Source organism: Phoca vitulina, unplaced genomic scaffold (assembly GCF_004348235.1).
Source record: "Phoca vitulina isolate PV1807 unplaced genomic scaffold, GSC_HSeal_1.0 scaffold23, whole genome shotgun sequence".
Taxonomy (NCBI): Eukaryota; Metazoa; Chordata; class Mammalia; order Carnivora; family Phocidae; genus Phoca; species Phoca vitulina.
In genome coordinates this window covers 22,423,624-22,447,249 of record NW_022589726.1, presented here as the reverse complement: position 1 = coordinate 22,447,249, position 23,626 = coordinate 22,423,624, and the positions used below count along the sequence as shown (strand labels likewise).

The 23,626-nt window shown below is 41.5% G+C and overlaps 1 protein-coding gene and 1 pseudogene across 1 annotated transcript; both read left to right on the top strand.

Annotated features, from left to right (window-relative positions):
* Positions 1 to 7,142: 7,142 nt before the first annotated feature.
* LOC116642172 lies at positions 7,143 to 8,147 on the top strand (annotated as a pseudogene).
* Positions 8,148 to 19,306: 11,159 nt separating this feature from the next.
* Positions 19,307 to 23,626, top strand: CCDC184 (coiled-coil domain containing 184). Its single transcript, XM_032421027.1, has one exon. The coding sequence runs from the start codon at positions 19,837 to 19,839 to the stop codon at positions 20,425 to 20,427; it is 591 nt and encodes a 196-aa protein (XP_032276918.1). The 5' UTR covers positions 19,307 to 19,836; the 3' UTR covers positions 20,428 to 23,626.

Here is a 23,626-nt window from a genome sequence, read left to right as displayed (position 1 = left end):
TGGCAACATTAAAAAAAAGAAAAAGAATCATTTTGAAAGCAGGCAACATTCAGTCTATAAGCCATCAATTCTACACTCTGAATTAAAGGCTGCTTTGGTCATTGGCAGCTCTATGGAAGAAGGGCTTAGGGACAGCCCTCTGATTGGGATGGAGTCCGGGGAGTTGACTTGAGGCTGTAGCTACGTATTAACTATATTGCTTTTAATTCATAGATTTACTTAGGAAAGGTTGAAGGAATCCGAATGATGTGTGGAGGCTAGACCCTTCCCCCCCCCTCCCCCGCAAGCTACCCTAAGGCATTTGATCAAATTCAGTGAATGGAAACAGTTTGATTCTGTGCCCATTGCTTCTAAACCAGAAATCTATATTACTCTCTAGGGCTCTAGAGAATGTTGAACCTTCAAACACAAGGGCAAGAGATAGCTGTGTGCTGATCCAAAATGGGGAAGTTCATCCTGTGAACCTAAGTCCTTCCTGGCCACCAGAAGGGAAGATCATAGATAAATCAAGCCACTACGTGTCTTGTCAGACCTAACCTTGTTTCAGTCAGTACCTCTCAAACTCCCACCCCTGTGTCTAGAACTGTGTGACTCACGTTAATACCCCAATGGTATATTCTCCCTGGAATTCCCTGGAATCCTACTTGGCTGGGGAATTAATGAGGTGAGAGGCAGATGTGTAATAAAGTCCACTGCATGATGCACTGGGCCAAGGTGTGCTAGGTCTCCCTCTCTCTAGACCCAGTAAGATGATGATGCTCTACTTGGCACCACCCATAGCTTCCTCTAAGTAGAGCACAAGCTTCAGACAACTGACCTATTGAGGGCTTGGTGACTGCCTCTCTGGCCTTCATTTTATTAAGTCTAGCTCTGAGTCTACCACTCGGTCTTGGAATATCCACTGCACAAAAGAAGGAGGTCCCCACGTGTACACAGCAGAAATGATAGGGTCAAAGGATGCAGCAAATGAAAATAGTGCACCTGAGTTTCCCTGCCTTGGCAGCTTTAGTTCAATGTCAGATGCCACCCAGGTGGAAAGAGAAACCAGAATACAGAAGTATAGAAGTCCTGGCTCTGAGATTGATAGTTACTTCATCCCATTTCTTTGGGCATCAGTTTTCTCATTTGTCAAGTGAGAGCATTGGCTGAAATGATCTCTGAATATCTTTCTATTTTTATGATATTTCTACATTTCTATAATTCTGAATCTATTTAATTCCTAAGCAAAAACTCCTGCTTCCAAAATTTTTACTCTCTCATCAGATAAGAATAGCTTTATGGCTATCATAATACTACTATATTAATGGGACCTGTGAAGGCTTAATTATGAGATGCCAAAGTCTACATAGTTTCCATTCCATTTTTGCTTCTTCTGGTGCTCCCTTTCTAAAGCTCCCTTTCTAAAGACAGTGCCGATTCCAAGCTTCAATTTTTAAATGTTATTTGTGTTACATAAATGTTCAAGCATACTGAAAAAACTAGAGAGAATAGTACGATGAACTCCTTCTATCCATCATCCATATGTTAACATATTAACATTTTGCCAAATGTTTTAAATCTATTTTTTTCTTTGTTGTTTTGTACAGCGTTAGGGTTTCTGAATAGACTATTCAGATAATATCCACGGTTCCCACAGTTTGGGCGGAATTTTTTTCTGAGAAGTTTTGATTTGACATCCTACACATTTTCTAAAAACTTGAGCTATCTCATGTCTATCCATTTCTTCCTTGAAAAACTATGAATTTTTCCCTGGGTTGTCTATTTTCTCAAAAGTTCTTGATTGGTAAATGTTAGGGTATATAAATTCTGGGAGACTCCCAACATCTTATAAATATAGAATGATTAGTCTCCCAGTGAGACTCGCATAGGCCATCTATACGGATTATTTCATAGTGTCTGAAAAATCTACTTCAAAACCAAAGGAGGTTTCAGATCCATTCATTCTTACATTTATCAAACATTTACTGGCACCTACTTTGTTCCAGGCTCTGTGCTCACACTGCAGGGCAGACAGTGATGGAGAAACATATTCTCTTATCGAGAGAGAGAACTAAAGTGAACTGACATTCCAAAGACAGGAATAGTGGAATGCCTCTATGTACTGGTCCTTGACCTTGAAAAAGAAGTCAGAAGTTACATTTAAAAGGAAATTTGAAAAGGAGCTTTGGAAATAGAGCAAAGGAAAAGAAAAAAAGTTCAGAGAAATACAAGCCTTGTGAAACTTTTTTTACACTTAAACTTTGTCCTAGAAAAAGTAGTTCAGCAGAGAAAAGAACAGTATTAGTGTGCAGCAGGGGTAGTCTCCCAAGATGTGTCAACAGGATTAAACAAGGACTTCTTTCAGAAACTGCTCAGAAGCAGACATGCTCCCAATATTTAAACTCTATTCTTTTTATTTTTCCTTTTAACTTTCCCCAAGGCTCAGGGAAATCTATGAATTGCTACTTTTTGAAAATTAGCTTTTAATCAATATTTTATTATTTTTTTGCCTCATAGGTTACCAATATTTTCCACAATTAGAATCATTTTAAAACATTTTGAGACTTTGTAGAGAAAGAATGCCTGAAGGATTTGGGGGGATGCAGTAAAAATAGAAATAACAATGTTAATGATACTATTTAAATTACATATACATAGATACTATTTTTCCAAGAATGTGGGCAGTTACAGCTAAATCACCTAGCAAACTGGAATAGACAAACTCTAGCAGGAGGGATTTCAAGATTGTTCAAGGGAGGGAAATTAACAGAGGAAATGCTCACTTTTCTGGTACCACTGGGTGGTCTAGACTGATCTGGAGAGTTCTATTAGCAAGGAATGATTGGATTCTCTGAATCAATTTCAGGGACTTAAGAAGCTTACTAACTTAATTTGAGAATTTTGTGCTCTCTTGAGGCCCATGCTATTTCTAGTAGGAGTAGGCCTCCCCCTAGAGGGGAAATAGAGAAATTTTCCTCAAGCTTCTTGCTCAGAATTCAGTAACTAGTTCTTTGTTCATTCACTCATCATTCGTCCATTCATTCAGTAAATACTTATTAAATTCTATCACTGTGCTGTTCCTTATGATAGATGCTGAAGATACAGCTGAAAATAAGATTAACATGGTCCCTGCCTCCAGGAAAATTATAGTAAGTGTCAGAAATAAACATTAGGTAAAGAATCACAAAAATAATCACAGTAGTGATAAGTTCTATAAAGGAAAAGTATGGAGGATAATATGACCATTCAATAGAGAGCCTCAATAAGACTGGGAGGTAAAGGAAAACTGCCCTGAGCATGAATTTGAAAAATGAATGGATATAACCAGATCAAAGCTGTCTATCAGAGGTGTAGGGAGTGGGCCCTCCAGCAAATGGTCAAGAGTATCCAAAGACTCTGAGAGGGAAAAAGCTTAGGAAGTTGGAAGAAGAGTATGAGGCCAGAATGATAAGGAAGCAAAGGGCACAAGTTAAGGCTGGAAAGGTACAGATGCTCCAGATCATCCAGGGTCTTGGTAGACATACTAAGGATTCTAAACTTTATCCCCAAAGAAGAAGCTATTGATAGGTCTTATACAAGTGACATAATCACATCTGTGTTTTTAAAGGATCACTTTGACTTTCTGATGAGTGGATTATGGAAGGAGCAGAGTGAAGATTAAGATAGGAAAAATAGCAATTAAGTGATCTAGACAAGAAGTGTTAGGGACTTGGACTAGGGTGGTGGCCATATAAAGGGAGAGAAGTGAGTGAATTTGAAATATTTTAGGTCAGAATTGATAGGGCTTCGTGACTGACTAAAAACTGAAGATGAGGGGGTATAGTTTGCCAACAATGACTCTTAGATTTTTACTGTATGCTCCTAGATGAATTACAAAGATAAGAACTTGAGAGGAAACAGGTGTGTGTGTGTGTGTGTGTGTGTGTGTTGGGGGATCTGATCAAAGATCAGTTTGTTAAATATTTATTAAGGCTACTACTAAATGTCAGGCACTGTGTGGTTGGCAATAGACACTGGAAGTTAAAAAGTGGAGGCAGTGCAGGGTTCCTGTCCATTAGAAACTTTTGACTAATGGAAGATAATGATAACATTAATGAATTATTTCAATATTATGCAGCTATATAATAAATGCCATCCAGTAGAAGCCCAGAAAAGAGACAACGTAGCATAACCCAGGGTCTCAGAGAAAACTTTTTAAAGATTATAACTGAACAAAGTCTTGAAGGATTAGAAGAAGTAAATAAGGTAAAGAAAGGTGGAAGTGTTTTTCTTCAGGAAAAAGAAGGAATAGATTATTTAGACCAACCATCTGCTGAAAACAATTAAAATACTGGATAGAATATTTCTTAAAAATCTCCCTAAAAATTATCCAACATGTTTCAAATAGGTTTTTTTTAAAAACAACTTCAAAAAGCTTTAATGAAATAAATATAACATTGAAACCTAAATCTGATAAAGATCGTACAAAAGAGAAAGCTATAGATGAATCTCATTCATGAATATCAATGCAAAAATCCCAAATACAGTATTAGCAAATAGAATCAAACAACATGATATGTCATGACCAAGTAGAAATTGCTTTAGGAATGCAAAGATAGTTCAATGTTAAAAATACATTGATATATTTATTAATATTATATATAAGAAGAAAGGTCTTGTGATTATCTCCATAGATTCTGGAAAAATATCTAAGAAGATTCAAGATGTATTCCTAATAAAAATAATTTTCAAAAGAGGAACAGAAGAGTATTTTCCTAACACATAAAGCATCTTGCTTACCAGTATCTTACTATTTTTATGGGAAAACACTGGAGGCATTCTTGCTAATGTTTGAAACAAAACAAGGATGTCCACACTATTACTATAACATCTAACATGGTGTTGGAGGTATTTGCCACAGCACTGATACAGAGAAAGCAATTAGATGTATGAGAATTGTAGAAAATAAAATCATGTGTCTAGAAAATGAAAGCAAAGCAATGGGGAAACTACTGAAAATAAAAAGATAATTCAGTAAGGTAGCAGGATATAAAAGCAATTGACAGAAGTCAGTAGGCTTCATACATACAGGAAAACTTTATAATACTCCCCCAAAACACAAAGGTAAACTTGAACAAATGAAAGACATACCTTAATTTGTAAATTTAATATAATTTCAGTAAAAGTTCTAACAAGTTTTTTGTTTTTTAGTTAGATAAATTCTTTTTTTTTTTTTTTAAGATTTTGTTTTTTTATTTGAGAGAGAGAGTGTGCACCAGCTGGGGGGAGGGGCAGAGGCAGACTCCCCAATGAGCAGGGAGCCCAAAGCAGACTCCACATGGGGCTCAATCCCAGGACTCAGGACCCCAGGATCACTACCTGAGTGGAAGGCAGATACTTAACCAACTGAACAACCCAGGTGCCCCTAGATAAATTGATTCTTAAATTCATATGGAAAAAACTAAGTAAGACTTTCCAGGAAAAACCCTGAAAAGAAGAGCAATGGGGAGGGGCCAGTCTTACCAGACATTTAAAATTCTATAAAGCCTTCACAATTAGAAGTGTAGAATTGGTACATGAATAGACAGTTACACTAATGAAACATAATAGAAATACAGTACATAAAGTAATTTAATATATGATAAAGATATTGCAAAACAATGAAGAAACGGACTTTGTAATAAATGTTGCTGAGACAACTGGGTACCATTTGGACATAGGTAAAATTGGATTCATAGGTTATACTGCACACCAAGATAAACTCTGCATGGATTAGTTAACTAAACATGACAAAAATGGAAACCCTAAAAATAATAGAAGAAAACATGGGTAGATTTCTATATAAACATCACCCATGGGAGTAGTTAGGAAAGCATTTCTGTGACTTGAAATCTAGAATCAATAAAAGATAAATTCTATTACATAAACATTTTTAAAAATTGCATGACCCAGATACCACAAATAAGGCTAAAGGCAAATGATTCACTGGACAAAATATTTGCAACTTAAACCATAGGAAAAAGTCTCCTTAATATAAAAAGAAAGCCTAGAAATAAAAAGATAAATCCAGTGGAAAAACAAGCAGAAGACATAAACATAGTTAAAAATTCATGCAAGTGGCCCTTAAAGTAGTAAGACATACTCAACTCATTAAAAACAAAAGAAGAAGCAAATTACATTACATTGAGATAGCATTTCGTACTGTGTTGGCAAAAATCCAAAAGTTTGAGAGCACACTGTTGCCAAAGGTCTGGTGAAAGAGACATACTGATATGTAGAATGATACAGCCCTCAAGGAGGGGAATTTAGTACTATCTAGCAAAATTACAAATGGATGCAGTCACACTTTAACCCAGCAAGCACATTTACCAGACATTTAAAATTCTATAAAGCCTTCACAATTAAAAGTGTAGGGGATAAGTGTTTTCTAGGAATCTATCCTAAAAGTACATCTGCACAAATTTTGAATGATATATGCACAAGGTTATTCACTGTGGCATTATTTTTAGTGGCAAAATATCCCGAATGCCATTAAGAGAGAGGAACTGAATAGTTAAATAAATTATAGTATATAGTGGACTAGTCATACAGACATAGGAATACTTCTTTGCATTGCTATAGAATGATTGTCATAATAATGTGAGGCAAGGTGTATGTGGTAGCTACTTCTTGTACAAAATTAGACATTAAAGAATCATCCAGAAACTAATTAAAAATGGCTATTTATAGGAGGTGGGGATGGGAAACGAGGATCAGCAGGTAGGATTGGAAGAGATTCCTCTGAGTATACCTTTTTTTGTAGTTTTGACTTTAGAATCATGTAATTATTTTAAATAGTCAAAAAGTAAATTAAATCAAAAAGAAAAAAAGAGCAACCCCTAAATTGAAAACAAATTAAGTAAACCTAAGCGTGTGATTGGTAACACAACCAAAAAAAAAAAAAAAAAAGATTCATTTCACATGACTTTTGAACGCAGGGCTTTGACCTTTCTTAGTGGGATATATCCTAATAACAAAACAAACTGGGAAGAATCTTAAACTTCATTCTGTAGTTTTATTGTTAATACCAACACTGGTATCATGAAACATTTTATGTATCTTATAGGATAAAGCAAATAAGTTCAGTGTAAGAAATGATAAAAATGTAAAATCAAATAAGTTAAAAATCAAGTGTTTAAATTAAATCTGCAAGCTATAGGTATTTTGAAGAAGGCACTAATCTCACTGAAGAATATGAACAAGCTGAATGACGTAGAGCTATGGATGAATCTTTAAATGAGGAATCAGAAGACCATTCTTCAGTGCCTGAGGCTGATGATTCCCCAGAACACTTCTGTGAAGCTGATGACATTTAATATCCTGATACTGAATATGTAAATTGTCCTTAATTCTGAACATTACACAGTTATAAGGGACCAGATGCTTGGAAGATAGGGGATATCATCATCTATGAAGACAACTGTTTCAAGTCACAATTTAAAACCTTTAAATATTTTAGCTTCTGTTCGAGGGACATGTGAAGAGAACATTTTTCACAGATGGTGTCCATGTACAAAACTACTCTCCAGACTGCCTGCAAGCATTAATGTGCCTCTCAGTGCAAGATAGCCCTCACAGTATACCTGTTTGGAAAAGAAATGAGGATGCCCATTATAGAATTTCACAGTGTGTTTGATGGGATTTTCAAGAACTTGTACTTTCTCTACTTAAAAGAATTAAGGCCTTTATCTAAAGTGCTACCATTCTCTGAGCACCCAAATTTTCAACTGTTTAGTGGAAATGAAGTTTAAGATTCAGAAGACAAAGTTACTCTTGGAAATACTTCATAAAGTTACATAATTTCTCTTGCATTTTTATAAGAATTATTATTTTTGTTTGGAATAGAAAAAGGAGCAAGCTAACTAAAGGCAGACTTTAGGTTGCATTATAGAAATGTTTCAAAAATTATGGATTGTATTTGTTGGTTTAAATGTCAACTGTGGGAAAATATTCAGAGTCAGGGTTTGGGCCCTGCTTCGAAGGCCTTTTCTTCAGAGAAATTGATAGCAAACATAGCAGAAAGTGGGCCCACTTATGAATTCCATCTAACCAGACAAGAAATAGTATCATTGTTTATTACAGTTGGAAGAATTTCTACAAGTGTGAAAGAAATGGAAAACTTCAGGAACTTGTTGCAAAATATTCATTAAAGAAATGAGTTGAGGGGCGCCTGGGTGACTCAGTCCGTTAAGCGTCTGACTTTGCCTCAGGTCATGATCTCAGGGTCCTGGGATTCAGCCCTGGGCTCCCTGCTCAGTGGGGAGTCTGCTTCTCCCTCTACTCCCTCTGCCCCTCCCCCCACTCCTGCTTTATCTCTCTCTCTCTCTCTCTCAAATAAAATCTTAAAAAAAAAAAAAAGAAATGAGTTTAAATGTGCCTGTCTCTGGACAATAGAGGCCAAAGAGTGGAATAGTAAGACAGTTTGAAGTCAAACCTCTTATATAAAGTCACTTCTATTAAAAGAGAATGATATTGTTTAAGTAAATAGTTTTATTCTGTGACTTATTGAATTTAAATATGTAAAATATTATTGTGAGTCAAGTAATATCTTGATTATGTGGCACAAATTTTAAAGTTTAAAATTGAACAAAATCATGATTTTCAAATTTAAAAAATTTTTTAATTTTTGCAGGAGGAGATATAGCAAATTATAGACTATAGAAGAAAAGGTTAGAGAACTTGGAAACCTAGAAATAGGAACTATTTAAAATGAAGTACAGAGAGAAAAAAGACTGAAAAAGAAAGGATCAGGACAAAAGTGATCTGTGAAATATATCAAGCAGCTTAACACACATGCAACTGAAGTTTCAGGAGTTGGGGACTAAAAATATATTCAAATAAAAAGTGATGGCTAAAAAATTTCCAAATTTGAAAGTCATGAAATCTAGGTAGAATAAACTTAAAGAAAACATGCCAAGGCACATCCTAATCAAACTGCTAAAAACCAAGGGTAAAGAAAACATTTCTAAAAGTAGCCGGGTAAAAAAGACATATTACACATAGAGCAAGGATTGGTAAACTATGGCCCACTGGACAAATCTGGCCCACCGCTTGTTTCTGTAAATAAAGTTTAGTTGGAACACAGCCCTACACACTCATTTACATATTTGCTAGGGCTGCTTTGTGCTCCATTGGCAGAGTTGAGTACTTGCAACAGCCTAAAAGGCTTTTATGGTTTGCAAAGCCTAGAAGATTTATTATCTGGCCCTATATATAGTTTAAATCCAAATATTAATTTTATTGATATTAAATGTAATTAGACTAAATGCTCCAGATAAAAGACAAAGGCTGCCAAAATGTATAAAAAGCAAAACAAAACAAAAATCTACTTATATGCTATCTACCAGAAATATATTAAAACTTAAGGAAACAGGCTGAAAGTAGATGAATGGAAAGGGATACATCATGCACCCTATTCAAAAGAAAGCAGGTGGAGCTATATTAATGTCGGTCAAAATTTAAGACAAAGCATAAGTAGTGAAGAAGAAAACCACCTAATAATAAAGACGATTCAATTCACTAGAAGTTATGACAATTAAAAAATTTAGATTACACTTATAGCATCAGAATATATAAAGAAAAATTTATGAGGACAAATTCACAAATATAGTAGATTATAATAACCCCTTGTTAGTAACTTGTAATATAAGCAGAAAAATCACTGATATAGAAAATTTTTATAAACAGCTTATAAATTTGTTTAAAAATTTGTACTAATGGATATATCTAAACCTGGCATCCAACAAATGCAAAACATATTCTTTCATTATATATATATGTAATGATTATAAATAAAAACTTGTCTATTAGGCAAATTTCAACAAATTTTGAAAAGTTGATATTGAACAGGAGGTATTCTTCAACTACAATGAATTTAAGCTATTAATCAATAACAAAATGACAATCCGAAAATTCTCATATTTGGAAATTAAGAAATATGAATTTATTCAACAAATATTTAATGCATGCTTACTATGAGCCAGGCACTGTTCTAGGCACTTGGGATTATATCAGAGAGAAGGTAATAATTAGAAGTCTGACATACCAAGTGTTGGGAGAGAATATGGAGTAATGAGAACTTTTGGCATGTTGGTGGAGTATAAATTATTACAACCACTTTTGAAAGCAATTTGATATTTTCTAGTAGAGCTGAAGATAAGCATACCCTATGATCAGCAAGTCCACCCATATGTATAAACTTCAGAAAAATTCTACTTTGGAAAAGCTCCTTATGTGTACCATGAGACATGTACTAGAATATTCATAGTAGTATTGCTACATTTGAAAACAAATGTAGAATGCAACTGTAAATACAGATATTTATGCATTGCAGTATGTTCATATAATGGAATACAGTATAACAATGAAAATGAATGAAGCACAGGTACCCCAAAAACATTGATGACATTTACAAATTTCATGTTGTGAAAAATAAGCAGGACATAAAACACTAAAGATAAATTGTGATTCCATTCATGTAAAGTTCAAGAGAATAAAGTCCTTGTGATTCCATCCATATAATATTCAAAAACAGGCAAAATCACACTATATTGTGTAGGGATGTGTAAATGCGTGATAAACTATATAGAAAAGTGAAAAATTATTATCATGACAATCAAGATAGTGGGTACCCATAGGAAGGAGAGAGTTTGACTCCAGCGTGGCAGTGGGGGACTTTGGGGAGGGGAGTGAAGATGATTGCAGTATCTGTTTCTGTTTCCTAGATAGTGATCTATTGCCTTTCTCAATTGTAAATGTATGTTTATTTACTTGTATGTATTTGTGTTATATTTCATAACTGATAAGGGTCCAAAAATAAAGGGAAAAAAAGACAAGAAAGGTGTTAAACATAGAGGACAGTGTGAATAAAGGTAGGGTGTGGCATGAAAGTGTGCTGGGTGCATGGGAACTACAAGCAGATTTGTGCATCTGGGAGGTAAACAGTGGAGCAGAAAGTGGTGGGAAAAAATGAGGCTGGAAGCTGTGGAAGCCTTTGGAACATTTAAGCTGGGCTGTGAAAAGGCTCAAATCTGAATTTTAGGTAGATTCCTCTAACCACTGCCAGGGAGAAGGATGCACAGGGAGTAGAGAGAAGGGAAGGGGCAGAGGCAAGGCTGAGAGAAAAGAGCTGTTACAATCCTCTGGGCATGAGATAGCAAGGGTCTGCAGTATGGTGTTGCTTATAGAAATGGGGAGGAGGAAATGGATTAGAGAAATATCTGTGTGCATTTCGGCAATCTTCCTATTTTGAAAAACAGTCACTTCAGGGCTCTTTTAACTTTGGGTTTGTGGTTAAAACGTGGATAGTATGGTGCCAAAATATCACAGAGCTAGTCTCAAGTATATGTTCCCTTCCAGTATCTATTTCTTTCCAAGCTAAAATCAGACAGGTAAGACTCTCCCAGTTTTCAAGTCCTCCAAGCAATTGAGGCTCCTTCATCTCAGATATCTATCACTCTCAAGAAGCCCTTTAGGTAGTATAGACATTTTAACAACATTTGTTCTCCCAATCCATGAGCATGGAATGTTTTTCCATTTCTTTGTGTCATCTTCAATTCTTTTCATCAGTGTTTTATAGTTTTCAGAGTACAGATCTTTCACCTATTTGGTTAGGTTTATTCCCAGGTATCTTATGGTTTTTGGTGCAATTGTAAATGGGATCGATTCCTTGATTTCTCTTTCTGCTGCTTCATTATTGGTATATAGAAATGCAACTGTTTTCTGTACATTGATTTTGTATCCTGCAACTTTACTGAATTCATGTATCAGTTCTAGCAATTTTTTGGTGGAGTCTTTTGGGTTTTCTACACAGAGTATCATGTTGTCTGCAAATAGTGGAAGTTTGACTTCTGCCTTGCCAATTTGGATGCCTTTTATTTCTTTTTGTTATCTGATTGCTGAAGCTAGGACTTCCAGTACTATGTTAAATAATAGTCATGACAGTGGGTATCCCTGTCTTGTTCCTGACCATGGAGGAAAAGCTCTCAGTTTTTCTCCAATGAGGATGATATTAGCTGTGGGTCTTTCATACATGGCCTTTATGATGTTGAGGTATGTTCCCTCTATCCTTAATTTGTTGAGGGTTTTTATAAAAAATGGATGCTGTACTTTGTCAAATGCTTTTTCTCGCATCTGTTGAGAGGATCATATGGTTCTTATCCTTTTATTAATGTACAGTATCATGTAGATTGATTTGCAAATATTGAACCACCCTTGTAGCCCAGGAATAAATCACACTTGATCGCGGTGAATAATTCTTTTAATGTACAATTGGATTCGATTTGCTAGAATCTTGTTGAGAATTTTTGTACCCATGTTCATCAGGGATATTGGCCTGTAATTCCCTCCTTTAGTGGTATCTGGTTTTGGAATCAAGGTAATGCTAGCCTCATAGAATCTACATATGTAATGAAATCCCTATCAAAATACCACCAGCATTTTTTCACAGAGCTAGAACAAACAATCCTAAAATTTGTATGGAACCACAAAAGATCCCAAATAGCCAAAGCAATCTTGAAAAAGCAAAGCTGGAGACATCACAATTCTGGACTTCAAGGTATATTACAAAGCTGTAGTCATCAAGACAGTATGGTACTGGCACAAAAACAGACACATAGATAATGGAACAGAATACAAAACCCAGAAATGGGCCCACAGCTATATGGTCAAATAATCTTCAACAAAGCAGGAAAGAATATCCTGGGAAAAAGACAGTCTCTTCAACAAATGGTGTTGAGAAAACTGGACAGCAACATGCAGAAGAATGAAACTGGACCACTTTCTTACACCATACACAAAAATAAATTCAAAATGGATGAAAGATCTAAATGTGAGAAAGGAAACCATCAAAATCCTAGAGGAGAACACAGGTAGCAACCTCTTTGATCTTGGCTGTAGCAACTTCTTACTAGACAGGAGGCAAAGGAAACAAAAGCAAAAATGAACTATTGGGACTCCTCTTCAAGATAAAAGCTTCTGCACAGCAAAGGAAACAATCAAAAAAACTAAAAGGCAACCTACAGAATGGGAGAAGATATTTGCAAATAACATATCTGATAAAGGGTCAGTGTCCAAAATCTATAAAGAACTTCTCAAACTCAACACACCCAAAATAAATAATCCAGTTAAGAAATGGGCAGAAGACATGAATAGACATTTTTCCAAAGAAGACATACAGATGACTACCAGACACATGAGAAGAGAAATACAAATCAAAACCACAATGAGATACAACCTCACACCTATCACAGGAAACAACAGATGTTGGTGAGGATGTGGAGAAAGGGGTATCCTCTTACACTGTTGGGGGGAATGCAAAATGGTGCAGCCACTCTGGAAAACAGTATGGAGGCTCCTTAAAACATAAAAAACAGAATTACCCTAGGACCCAGCAATTGCACTATTAGGTATTTACTCAAAGGATACAAAAATACTGATTTGAAGGGGCACATGCAGCCTGATGTTTATAGCAGCATTATCAACAATAGCCAATTCATGGAAAGAGTCCAAATGTCCATTGACTGAAGAAAGGATAAAGATGATGTGGTCTATATATACAATGGAATACTAGCCATCAAAAAGAATGTAATCTTGCCATTTGCAACAACATGGATGGAGCTAGAGTGTATTATGCTAAGCAAAATAAGTCAGAGAAAGACAAATATCATATGATTTCACTCATATGTGGAATTTAAGAAACAAAACAAGATGAACATAGGGGAAGGAAAAAAAAGAGAGGGATGCAAACCATAAGAGACACTTATCTATAGAGAAGAAACTGAGGGTTGCTGGAGGGGTGGGGGGTAGGCTAAATGGGTGATGGAGATTAAGGAAGACACTTGTGATGAGCACTGGGTGTTACACATAAGTGATGAATCACTAAATTCTACTCCTAAAACCAATAATACCCTATATGTTAACTAACTAGAATTTAAGTAAAAACTTGAAACATGAAAAAAAAAAAAAAAAAGAAGCCCTTAAAAAATCTGACTTAAATCCATCATCCACCTCTTGCCCTCACATGGATCAGGGAATGATGTTGCTGTCTATCCTCTGTACTATCCTTCTTTCTAGCCTTTCTTTCTCTCTCACATCTCTGTTGATTATTTCCTTTCTTCCATTAGACCTTTGATTCAAATTATACCCAAGCATCACCTCCATGCTCCATCTCTAAAGAACCTTTCTCCATAATCACTGTTTCCAATGAAGAGAATTTCCCCCCAAACACTAAAAAAGTCCACAAGTGTGAAGCAGAGGGGATGTAGGTCTCCACATACTCATTACAATTAAACACCAGGAACGTCAGTGTTCTAATCATGTGAAATTGTGGGCAGTCCCTGAGCTACTGGCAGCTTTCTGGGGGCAGAAAATATATAGAAAGGATGGAAGGTACATGAAGCCCTGTATCAGGCATCATGTTTGGCTCCAGAGCTCCAAATGGCAGTCTGTGGCCAACTACTCAGCAACCCTTGGACTGGAACTAGTCCTGCCAGAGTGGCACAGGATAAATGACTGAATGTACAGTGAGGGGGGGAAAGGTCTCTGCAAGTGTCGACACAAAAGCAGCTGTAATGCAGAAAGGGGAGATAGGGTGAACACCAGCACAACAGGTTTAATTGGAATGACAGGTGATTTTCAGTGGAAATTCAGACTGCATAAGAAGGAATTCTTGCTTTTTTTTTAGATTTTTTTATTTATTCATTCGAGACACAGAGATACAGAGAGAGAGAGAACATGAGCAGGGGGAGAAGCAGAGGGAGGGGGAGAAGCAGGCTCCCTGCTGAGCAGGGAGCCCGATGCGGGGCTCGATCCCAGGACCTAGGATCATGACCTGAGCCGAAGGCAGACGCTTAACCATCTGAGCCCCCCAGGAGCCCCAGGAATTCTTGCTTTGAATAAAGTTAATATGGAAGAGAAAGAAATGTGTGTGTGGGGGGGGGAGGGTGGCCTTTTTAAGACTCCTAAAAATAGTTTGAGGGCAGAGAGCAAGCAACTGAAAGTCTTGCTCAGGCTTAGGTGACGGTGTGTGTGTGTGTGTGTGTGTGTGTGTGTGTGTGTGTGTGTGGCTCACCTCATGGCCATGTCTATGACAATAGAGCTCTTGAGACTGGGGACATTTGGACACCCTCTCCAGCCAAAGTCTCATAATGGTTCGGGGTCCTTGCAAACTACCAAGTCCATTTCTCTGTGTAAGAGTAGAGGAAATGAGGGGCGCCTGGGTGGCTCAGTCGTTGAGCTTCTGCCTTCACCTCAGGTCATGATCCCAGGGTCCTGGGATCCAGCCCCGCATGGGGCTCCCTGCTCAGCAGGGGAATCTGCTTCTCCCTTTCCCTCTGCCCCTGCTCATGTGCACTCTCTCTTGCTCATTCTCTCTCTCTCAAATCAATAAATAAAACCTTTAAAAAAAAGAGTAGAGAAAATGAGCAAAACAGTTTGTCTGGAATACCAGACAAACCACCCTCACATGATGAGAATATTTAGTCTGTGTGACAGACCAAACCTACAAGAATGAGTATTCTCAGTCTTTCTTGCCCTCTAGGAAGAGACTCTGTCATTGACAGCTGATGCTCCGGGTACCTGTGCAGAATGGAGGGCAAAATCAAAGGAGCTGAAACAAGGACAAGAAGTTCCTTCTCACAGAAGAGAAAAAGAATACATCCAAGAGGTGAAGTAAGCAGGCTTGAGAGAAAGTCTGGGGGTGTCTGCAGAGAAAGGAGAGGGAATGGGAGCTACAGCTATGTCAGGATGTGTGAGATGAGTAGAGAAGGAGGGAAGAAAAGTTTAAGATGTTTTGCTCTGTGCTGAGAATGCAAATTCCTTTAGAGTTTCCCCAGAGACTATAATAAAAATTTAAAGTGCTTTTAAATTCTTTTTGGCTGTTGGATGTGTTTCTTTTGAATGTGATATCATGCTGAGATGGGCCCCAAGGCAACTCTATGCCATAAAATTTACATCTGGAGAGGACTGTCTGGGATCGTGAACCTTAAGTATAGCAGTCAGCTCTACCTTGATTTTGATCATCACTCTTGATTTGGGTCAAGAGAGCATCTTCATCATGGCTGTTGGAATTATAGTTCAAAAAGTACACTAGCTCTGGGCGCCTGGGTGGCTCAGTTGGTTAAGCGACTGCCTTCGGCTCAGGTCATGATCCTGGAGTCCCTGGATCGAGTCCCGCATCGGGCTCCCTGCTCGGCGGGGAGTCTGCTTCTCCCTCTGACCCTCCCCCCTCTCATGTACTCGCTCTCTCTCATTCTCTCTCTCTCAAATAAAAATAAATAAAATCTTTAAAAAAAAAAAAGTACACTAGCTCTATAAAAGACAGACTGGAGATAAACTGGCGTAATCACAATCCTAGTGAGAATGTGATGTTTGGAACTAGGTGTACCTGATGGAGACCTGTATCTATGTACCATGGAGTCTCTTCCCCCCATTGGCTCAGGAGACTGGGATGAAGAAATAGAACAGCTAGCGTAGTTCCCGGAGGATGAGAGAAAGGCAGGAAGCAGAAGAGGTTATTTTTTTCTTGCTATATGGCACACATGCTATGTGTGAATACTCTAATGACATGGCCAGAGTGCCCATTCAGCCCCCTTTTGCTTGGGAATGGATCCCTTAAACAAACCCTAGGGCACTGGTGTCCAGAGGTCCCAGCCCTGAAACCCAGCCAGCCAACTAAAGCTTCCTTCCTCTCTGTATCTGTCCCCCTTATTTTTCAGCGGCTAGACCCTTCTATTTTTCCTAGTTCCATTTTCACACAGAGTTCCTAAAATGATCTGGTTCTGAATCTGATGCACCAATCATCTCCTCCTCACGTTTTCAAGTCCTGCTACTAGTCTATCCCCCCAGTTCCCACCTCCCTTAGTTCTCAAATGTCTGACCTGGAACTTGACTGGATCAGCCACCCCCCTTGATCTCTGCACCTGTTTCCCATGTTCTTTCGTGCTTCTCCAGTAATTTCCCTTCCCTCAAGGCTCAGACCCCCTGTACTCTCAGCAGACTTCATGCCGGTGCCCCTGGGCGGCAGGAGGTAATCTCATGCTGAAAGCCTTGACATACATGGTATCCTCAACAATAGTGGCAAAAAGCCCTGTATGATGACATAACCCAGCTCCTACTGTATGGGGACGATGGTTAATGTAAGAGTAAGACTAAGATGGAAGGCCCCATATGAGGGACAGGGTCATCTTTATAGGTAGAAGGCAGGGACCCACCTGAAGGCTGAGAAAACTGGCAAGATGAAATCGTCCATGTGAAGTGCTGCTCAAGAATGTAAAGTAACAGACCCAGGCAAAAAACCCAAAAGTCATGTCTTTTCTGGCTATAGAAGAGTTCTCCTGTTATGAACAGCAGGGTTGAACCCATATGCCCTGAGAACATGCTTGCTATAGTATGATCAGAAACTTACGCTGTGTGAGCTCAGCGGTGTGTGTGTGTGTTTGAGCGCGTGTGTTGTCTCTGTTTCTAGTTTTCCTATATTTTTCTAGTAAAGTCTTTTTGTAAATACCAGCCCATTTCAGCTGTGCTTAGAAAAGCATTTCTGTCTTCTCCTAAGCTTTAAGAATAACCTGTGGGGAACAGGGTGGAGGTAGGAGTGATAACCAAGGTGAGAGCGCCACAAGCTTGTGGAATGAAGAAAGGAATGAACAAGCAAATAGGACTGAATCATTTGTTCTAGAAAATATCATACTGTAGGGTTTTTAATTTGTTCGTATATTTATTTTGGGAAACCAAATTTCTAATGGCTGCACAAAACTTTATTATATCAGCAATGCCTTAGGTTAAACTTTCTGCTGTTTAGGTTATTTCCCCACTTATTTCTATTTTAATAATAGTAAAATAGGCATAAACCAAACAGTTCTTTAGTGCTAGAAAAGTTTCTCTGGGCTAGCCCCACTCTTCCTTACTAGAGTAGGCAACCAGGGAAATCCCAAGGTAACATGTTGACTATTGGGGAACCACTAGTGTACAAAACATTCACCCATACCTAGCCTTTCCCCATCTTGAAGTGATACAATTTGTTTCCCCTCCTTAGATTTATTTCTTCGTATGAAATTCATCTTTAGTTTCTGACCACTTGGCTTCTCCAATTTACTAGGGTCATTACTAGTTAGTATGCTGCTGCCCAGGTGCTTTTGCTTCTCAATCTCAAGTCATCTGTAAATATATTACATTCAAATTTTCTTCCTCCTCTCCTCTCCCACTCCACTCCTCAAATAGGGAAAGGAGTTGTCACAAAGGTTGAGGCACTCAGAGTGTGTCTGTACATGGACACTGGGCCTATGGAGGGGAAACCACCCTCACACACACACTGTCCCCACCCATCCCTTCCACGCATGGCTAACAGTTTACCCTTTCCCCTGTGAGCTGATGCAGAGTGTTATTCAGGTAAGAAATAATATTATAGATTATCCAGTCCAATTCCCTAACAGATCAGGAAGATTATTCATCCAAGGTCCCTGAATTAAAAGGCAGAAACAAAATTGAATTCAGGTCCCCTAACATCAGCTGTGTGTGGGCTGGAGAGTTCTGGATGAGGGAATGGGGTCATAGTGGTTCCTGTTAAAGTAGTCATTCAATAAATACATAGAGCATTTACTTACTACGTGCCAGGCACTATTTTAGGTGCTGGGGATTCCGTGATTGAGGGCGTGGAGACAAACCTCTGCCCTTATGGAGCTTTCGTTCTCAAAACTTAAGTACTTTGCTTCATCATCATGGAAAAACTCCCAGTGCCCAGGGTAGGAACGGTTGGGTCTCATCTCATATGGAAGGGAATCCCATCCTTTCTTAGCTTCTGTGCTATCTACAGCGAGAGGGCTGATTTACTGCAGAAGCTGAAGGGAAAGGCGGAAACCTCTTTTAGTGCCCTCCCCACCCTCTGCACCGCGGAGGCCCGGCGCGCCCCAGCTCAGGTCTGGGATTATTAGCGTCGGCCTCTCCACCCTCTCTGCTTTCCTGCGGACGGCTGGAGGGCAGAGTAGCAAGACCCGGCTCTAGCGCCATCCTCTGAGAAAGGATTGCGGGTGGATGAAAAATCCTTCCAAGGCAGTTGCGCTCAGGGTCTAGCACCCAGACTGGAGGAGGGACGCTCTCTCCCTGACCTGGAGGTTTATGCAGCAAACTGCTCTCTCATGCTTCCCTATTAAGCATCGCAGCCACACGCTCTTTCCGCCCAGCTGAGGCCACTGCAGCGTCCCCTCCCCTCCTGCCCCACCCGCTAGTTCAGACTCCAGAGCCCCACTGCAGCTTCGCAACCATCCTTCCTTTTCCTCTCCACTTCCTGGTTGCCATGGAGACACACGTCATTTACGTGCCGTGCGTCGCCTTGGAAACAGAGGAGCATCCGCGGCGCCGCTGGGAGACCCGCCCCTGCCACTCCAACCACACTCGCGGGCGCTGCCCGTTGATGGCCGGGGTTAGTCCCGAGCGGTACCCACTGCCGGCCTCCACCCGGGCCCCTCCACGAGCGCTTCTGTGACCCAGAGAGCCCGCGGGCACTTGCAGCTCGTGGCGCCCGGAGGGCGGCGCTGACACGGGCGCAATTCAGGAGGCGAGGCAGGTCTGGGCGCTTTCGCCCCGGGGCAAGCCGGAGAGTCGCCGGCCTGGGACTCTCGCCGGGTCCTCGTCCCGCCGGCTCTTCCCGGCCTCCCCCGATCCTGCCCGCGCCCTCCGCCCGGGACTCGTCTCCTCACGTCGGCTCCCGGCCCCTCTCGGGAGCCTCCTCTTCCCTCGGCTCCTCCCCGCCCCTCCGGGGACCTCTCCCCCATCTCCGTCCTCCCCCCACGCCGGAGGCCGGGCTGGACCGGACCCAGAGCCGCCACCGCCCGCTTCTGCCATTCAATGGAGGACGGTCCGCTGGAGATCATGACCAAGGACGGCGGCGACATGCCGGCACCTCTGGAGGTGTCCACCGTGCCGGCCGTGGGGGACGTGATCTCCGGGGAGTACAACGGCGGCATGAAGGAACTGATGGAGCACCTGAAGGCCCAGCTGCAGGCCTTGTTTGAGGACGTGAGGGCCATGCGGGGGGCCCTGGACGAGCAGGCCTCGCACATCCAGGTGCTCTCGGACGACGTGTGCGCCAACCAGCGGGCCATCGTCTCCATGTGCCAGATTATGACCACGGCGCCCCGCCAGGGCGGTCTGGGCGTGGTCGGCGGCAAGGTGAGCTGCCCCGGTGCCCCCCAGGAGCCGGAGACCTCTTCGCCTGGGATCGGGGACAGCGGTTTGCTGGGTCGCGATCCTGAGGACGAGGATGAGGACGACGATGAAGAAGAGAAGGAGATGCCCAGTTCCACCACACCCACTAGTCACTGTGAGCGCCCCGAGAGCCCCTGTGCTGGTCTCCTTGGGGGGGACGGGCCACTTGTGGAGCCCCTCGATCTGCCCGACATTACCCTGCTGCAGCTGGAGGGCGAGGCCTCTCTGTGAGGGGACTCTTAGGGGGCACTACTTTCCCGGGCTGGCTTTGGGTTTCCGAGTGCATGACGCGAGGGGACTGAACGGTGCGGTGCAGCATGCTTCACTCCGACCGCTGCTCTTGTGGGTCAGGCAGAGAGACTCCCTCGTGAAAGGATTTATAGGGTGAAGGACTTTGGGAGCATCAAGAATTCTTTCTGCCTAACCAAGGGAGACCTAGCAAACTGCGGAAAGGTGAGGTTCCGGGAGAGGAAGCGCCCATCTCTGGACTCCCATCCATCCCCTACCCTGCCCATTCCCCCTCCCCAGCCAACAGGAGAACCCCTGAATTGTGTAAATAAAATTCTGCTTTTTCTATTCTGAAAAAGGACTTATCTAGGACTATGGCAAATAATCTCTAACGATTTACCTAGAAATTAAGGAATTGGGGGTATTCTGTTCTGGCAACAGAAAATTTCCCCTTCTGCTGAAATCCAAGATATTCAGTGCTCTGCAGAAGCCTCTCCCTCTCACAGATCTCTGCGGCTGCTGATTGGTAAAGGAAGCTTGAGGAGGGATGCAGCCCTAGGAATCTGGGTGAATGGGGTTCCAAGGGCCCCTGGGCTGGGAGGAGCTGGCTATGAATGTGCATGAAGACATAATAGCTCAACCTCTAGGATTTTTGCATGCAGAGCGGATCCTGCCTTGTCACTGACTTCATCTGGGATTGCTTTATCCACTCACTGGGGCTTAGAGAACAAAGAGCCCAGTACACAGGCAGAGACTTGGGGGTGCTCAGCAGCAGCCCAGATTTAGGGGACGTTTGAGGGACTCTTGGGGGCCGCAGCCAAAAACTGTCTCTCTCCTGGCTACACCCGCTTAACTTCAGTTCCTTTTCCTGTCAATTTGTCCCTGCCCGCTGCCTCTCGGTGTTGCCTCCATAATGTCTTGTGTGTGTTATGTGTGCCAACTTGTGTAGTAGTGTGTGAGCCCTGAGGGGCAGGGCTTGTGGCTCTGGTGTTAGGGTCAGGGGGCTTCAGACCCTTCTGTGAGCCCCAGGCTATCATGGCGCTTTCCCCTCCCCTTTCCTCTTTCCCCCACAACCAGGGCATGGAGCATGTGGCTGTCCTGAGGTTCCCAACTGATGTGCCTCCCTCCCACCTCCTCAAGTAGTGACTCTGTGTGCCCTTTCTCCTCCGCTGTGTATTCCTTCTCAATGCTTTCCTTGGTGTTAACCTTAATAAAGAGGCGTCATCTCCCCTCCTTGCTGACTGGTACTAGGGGGATGTCAGGGTGGGGCTTCTGGGCCCACTACACGGACCAGGGCTTAGGGGGAACTGCAGGGACCATGCCTTCCTTCCTCTCTCCTTGCCTCCAGTTCCAAGGAGTTGACTGACCCTGCCCTGGTCGGACGTGCATTGCCAACTCTACCTACTTTCCCTTCCATCCCGGACCTTGAACTCAAGCTGGATGGGGGGATGGGGGTGGGGAAGAAGGAGAGCATATGTGTTGAGTCTCCCAAACTAACTAGGGTTTTTAGTAGCAGAACTCTGGATGTGCAAGTGACTTCTTTTCAGTGAAGCACCTGCTCCCTGAGAGATGGCTTCCAGATCTGAGCCCTGGAATGGCAGGCATGACACCTGTTCCATGGGAGGGTTAGGGATGGGGTATTGTGGGTATTGTTTGGAGGGATTGCCCGGGATCTCTGGGAGTAGAGTGACACATCACAAAAGAAACCACAATAACTGCCTCAGGCCTCTAGTGGAGAATGCCAGTAAGGTATTCCCTGTGGAGCTTAGACTGACATCAGCTCTAGTCTGCTCCCTTGGGCTATGGAATTTCCCAAGGCTGCCCTTGGGATGAAGAATGAGCTGGAGTGCTGTGTGTGTGTGTGTGTGCGTGTGGTGTGCATAAGTGTATGTCTGTGTGCCTGTGTTCTTGCTGCTGGTTGCTGTGGAGAGGTGGAAAGAGCACTGGAACCACAGATCTGGGTTTGAATCTCGGTTCCAACACTGAATGACTGAAACCTGGCTTGCTGCTTGAGACTTAATTTTGCATGTGTAAAATGGGGACAAGAAGTTGTTGGGGATAAAGATATCTAAGACCTGTAGGAACTCTTGTGCAAAGGTTAGTTTTTTATAGTTCTCTTGGGATGGGGGTGGTGATGGTAGTGACTGGCTTCTCTGGGAAAACAAAACTACCTAGAGAAGGTTCTAGAAGCTCTCTTTTTATATAATCCTTCCCCATCTAAAGAACTCTTAACTTTCAGGATAGTCAAATAAAGGGGGATGATGAAATTCCCAAGGTGACATGGGGCTTTTCATCATAAATGTCATGCAGCTATGGGCCAAAAAGGTCTTGGGGGCCAGCCCTGTAGAGGATGACCAAAGGAAGCTTTGGGTTGTACAGTGGTTGGGGAATGTGTGCTGGGGCCCTAGAGAGGGCAGCTAAACCATAGTTATGGGGAAGTATCCCCAAAGGCTGGGAGATAGTTTCTTGTTATAGTTCCAGCATTCAGCACCAATAACAATGATAGCTATCATTTACTGAGCACTTACCATGTGCCAGACACTGTCCAATTTCATCTCCAGTGAGAAATAAACACTATTTTTATTTTCACTTAACAGTTCCAGAAACAGAGGCCAAGACTTTCTCAAGGTCGCACAGCTAGTACTTGGCAGAACCAGGACTTAAACCCAGGTCTTCTGACTTAAAGAATCCTAAATTGGAACCACTGTGCTAATTGCTCCATTATTTAGATCCTCGGGTCCCTTATTTCCCCAGTCAGGAGTCTAAGAGTCCTGAAAAGGAAATGACATTTTAGTTTTAGTCCCTTTTCATCTTCTCAATGAGAACAAGAAATTGTAGTTCAAGTTTTGGTCTGTGGCCCTCATCAGAGTCTAGTGGATGATAATGTAATAACGGCACTGAGAAGATGGCCTTCTGGACCTGCTTCTTGAGAGGAAGAAGCCAAAGCTCCCAGATATTCCCCGACATAGCTCCATTCTTGTGCCTCTTTCCTGTTCCCTATAGCTCCGTTTCTGCAGAGTCTGACATGAATCCCAAGGCAGCTAAGCCCTTTAGCTTCTATAGAAAGGTCTGGTTGAGCTCTTTACCCTTTGGCTCCATTTCAGTTCCCCTTCCTATGCCCACTGTCCTAAATGTGTCATAAGTCCCTTAGCCCAGGACCTCCCAGAAGTTCTCTGGCTACTCCTCCCAAGACCAGATAAAA

What these genes read in the sequence shown, in the direction of transcription:
- CCDC184 (XM_032421027.1), top strand. Translation starts at nt 19,837, where the DNA reads ATGGAGGACGGTCCGCTGGAGATCATGACCAAGGACGGCGGCGACATG.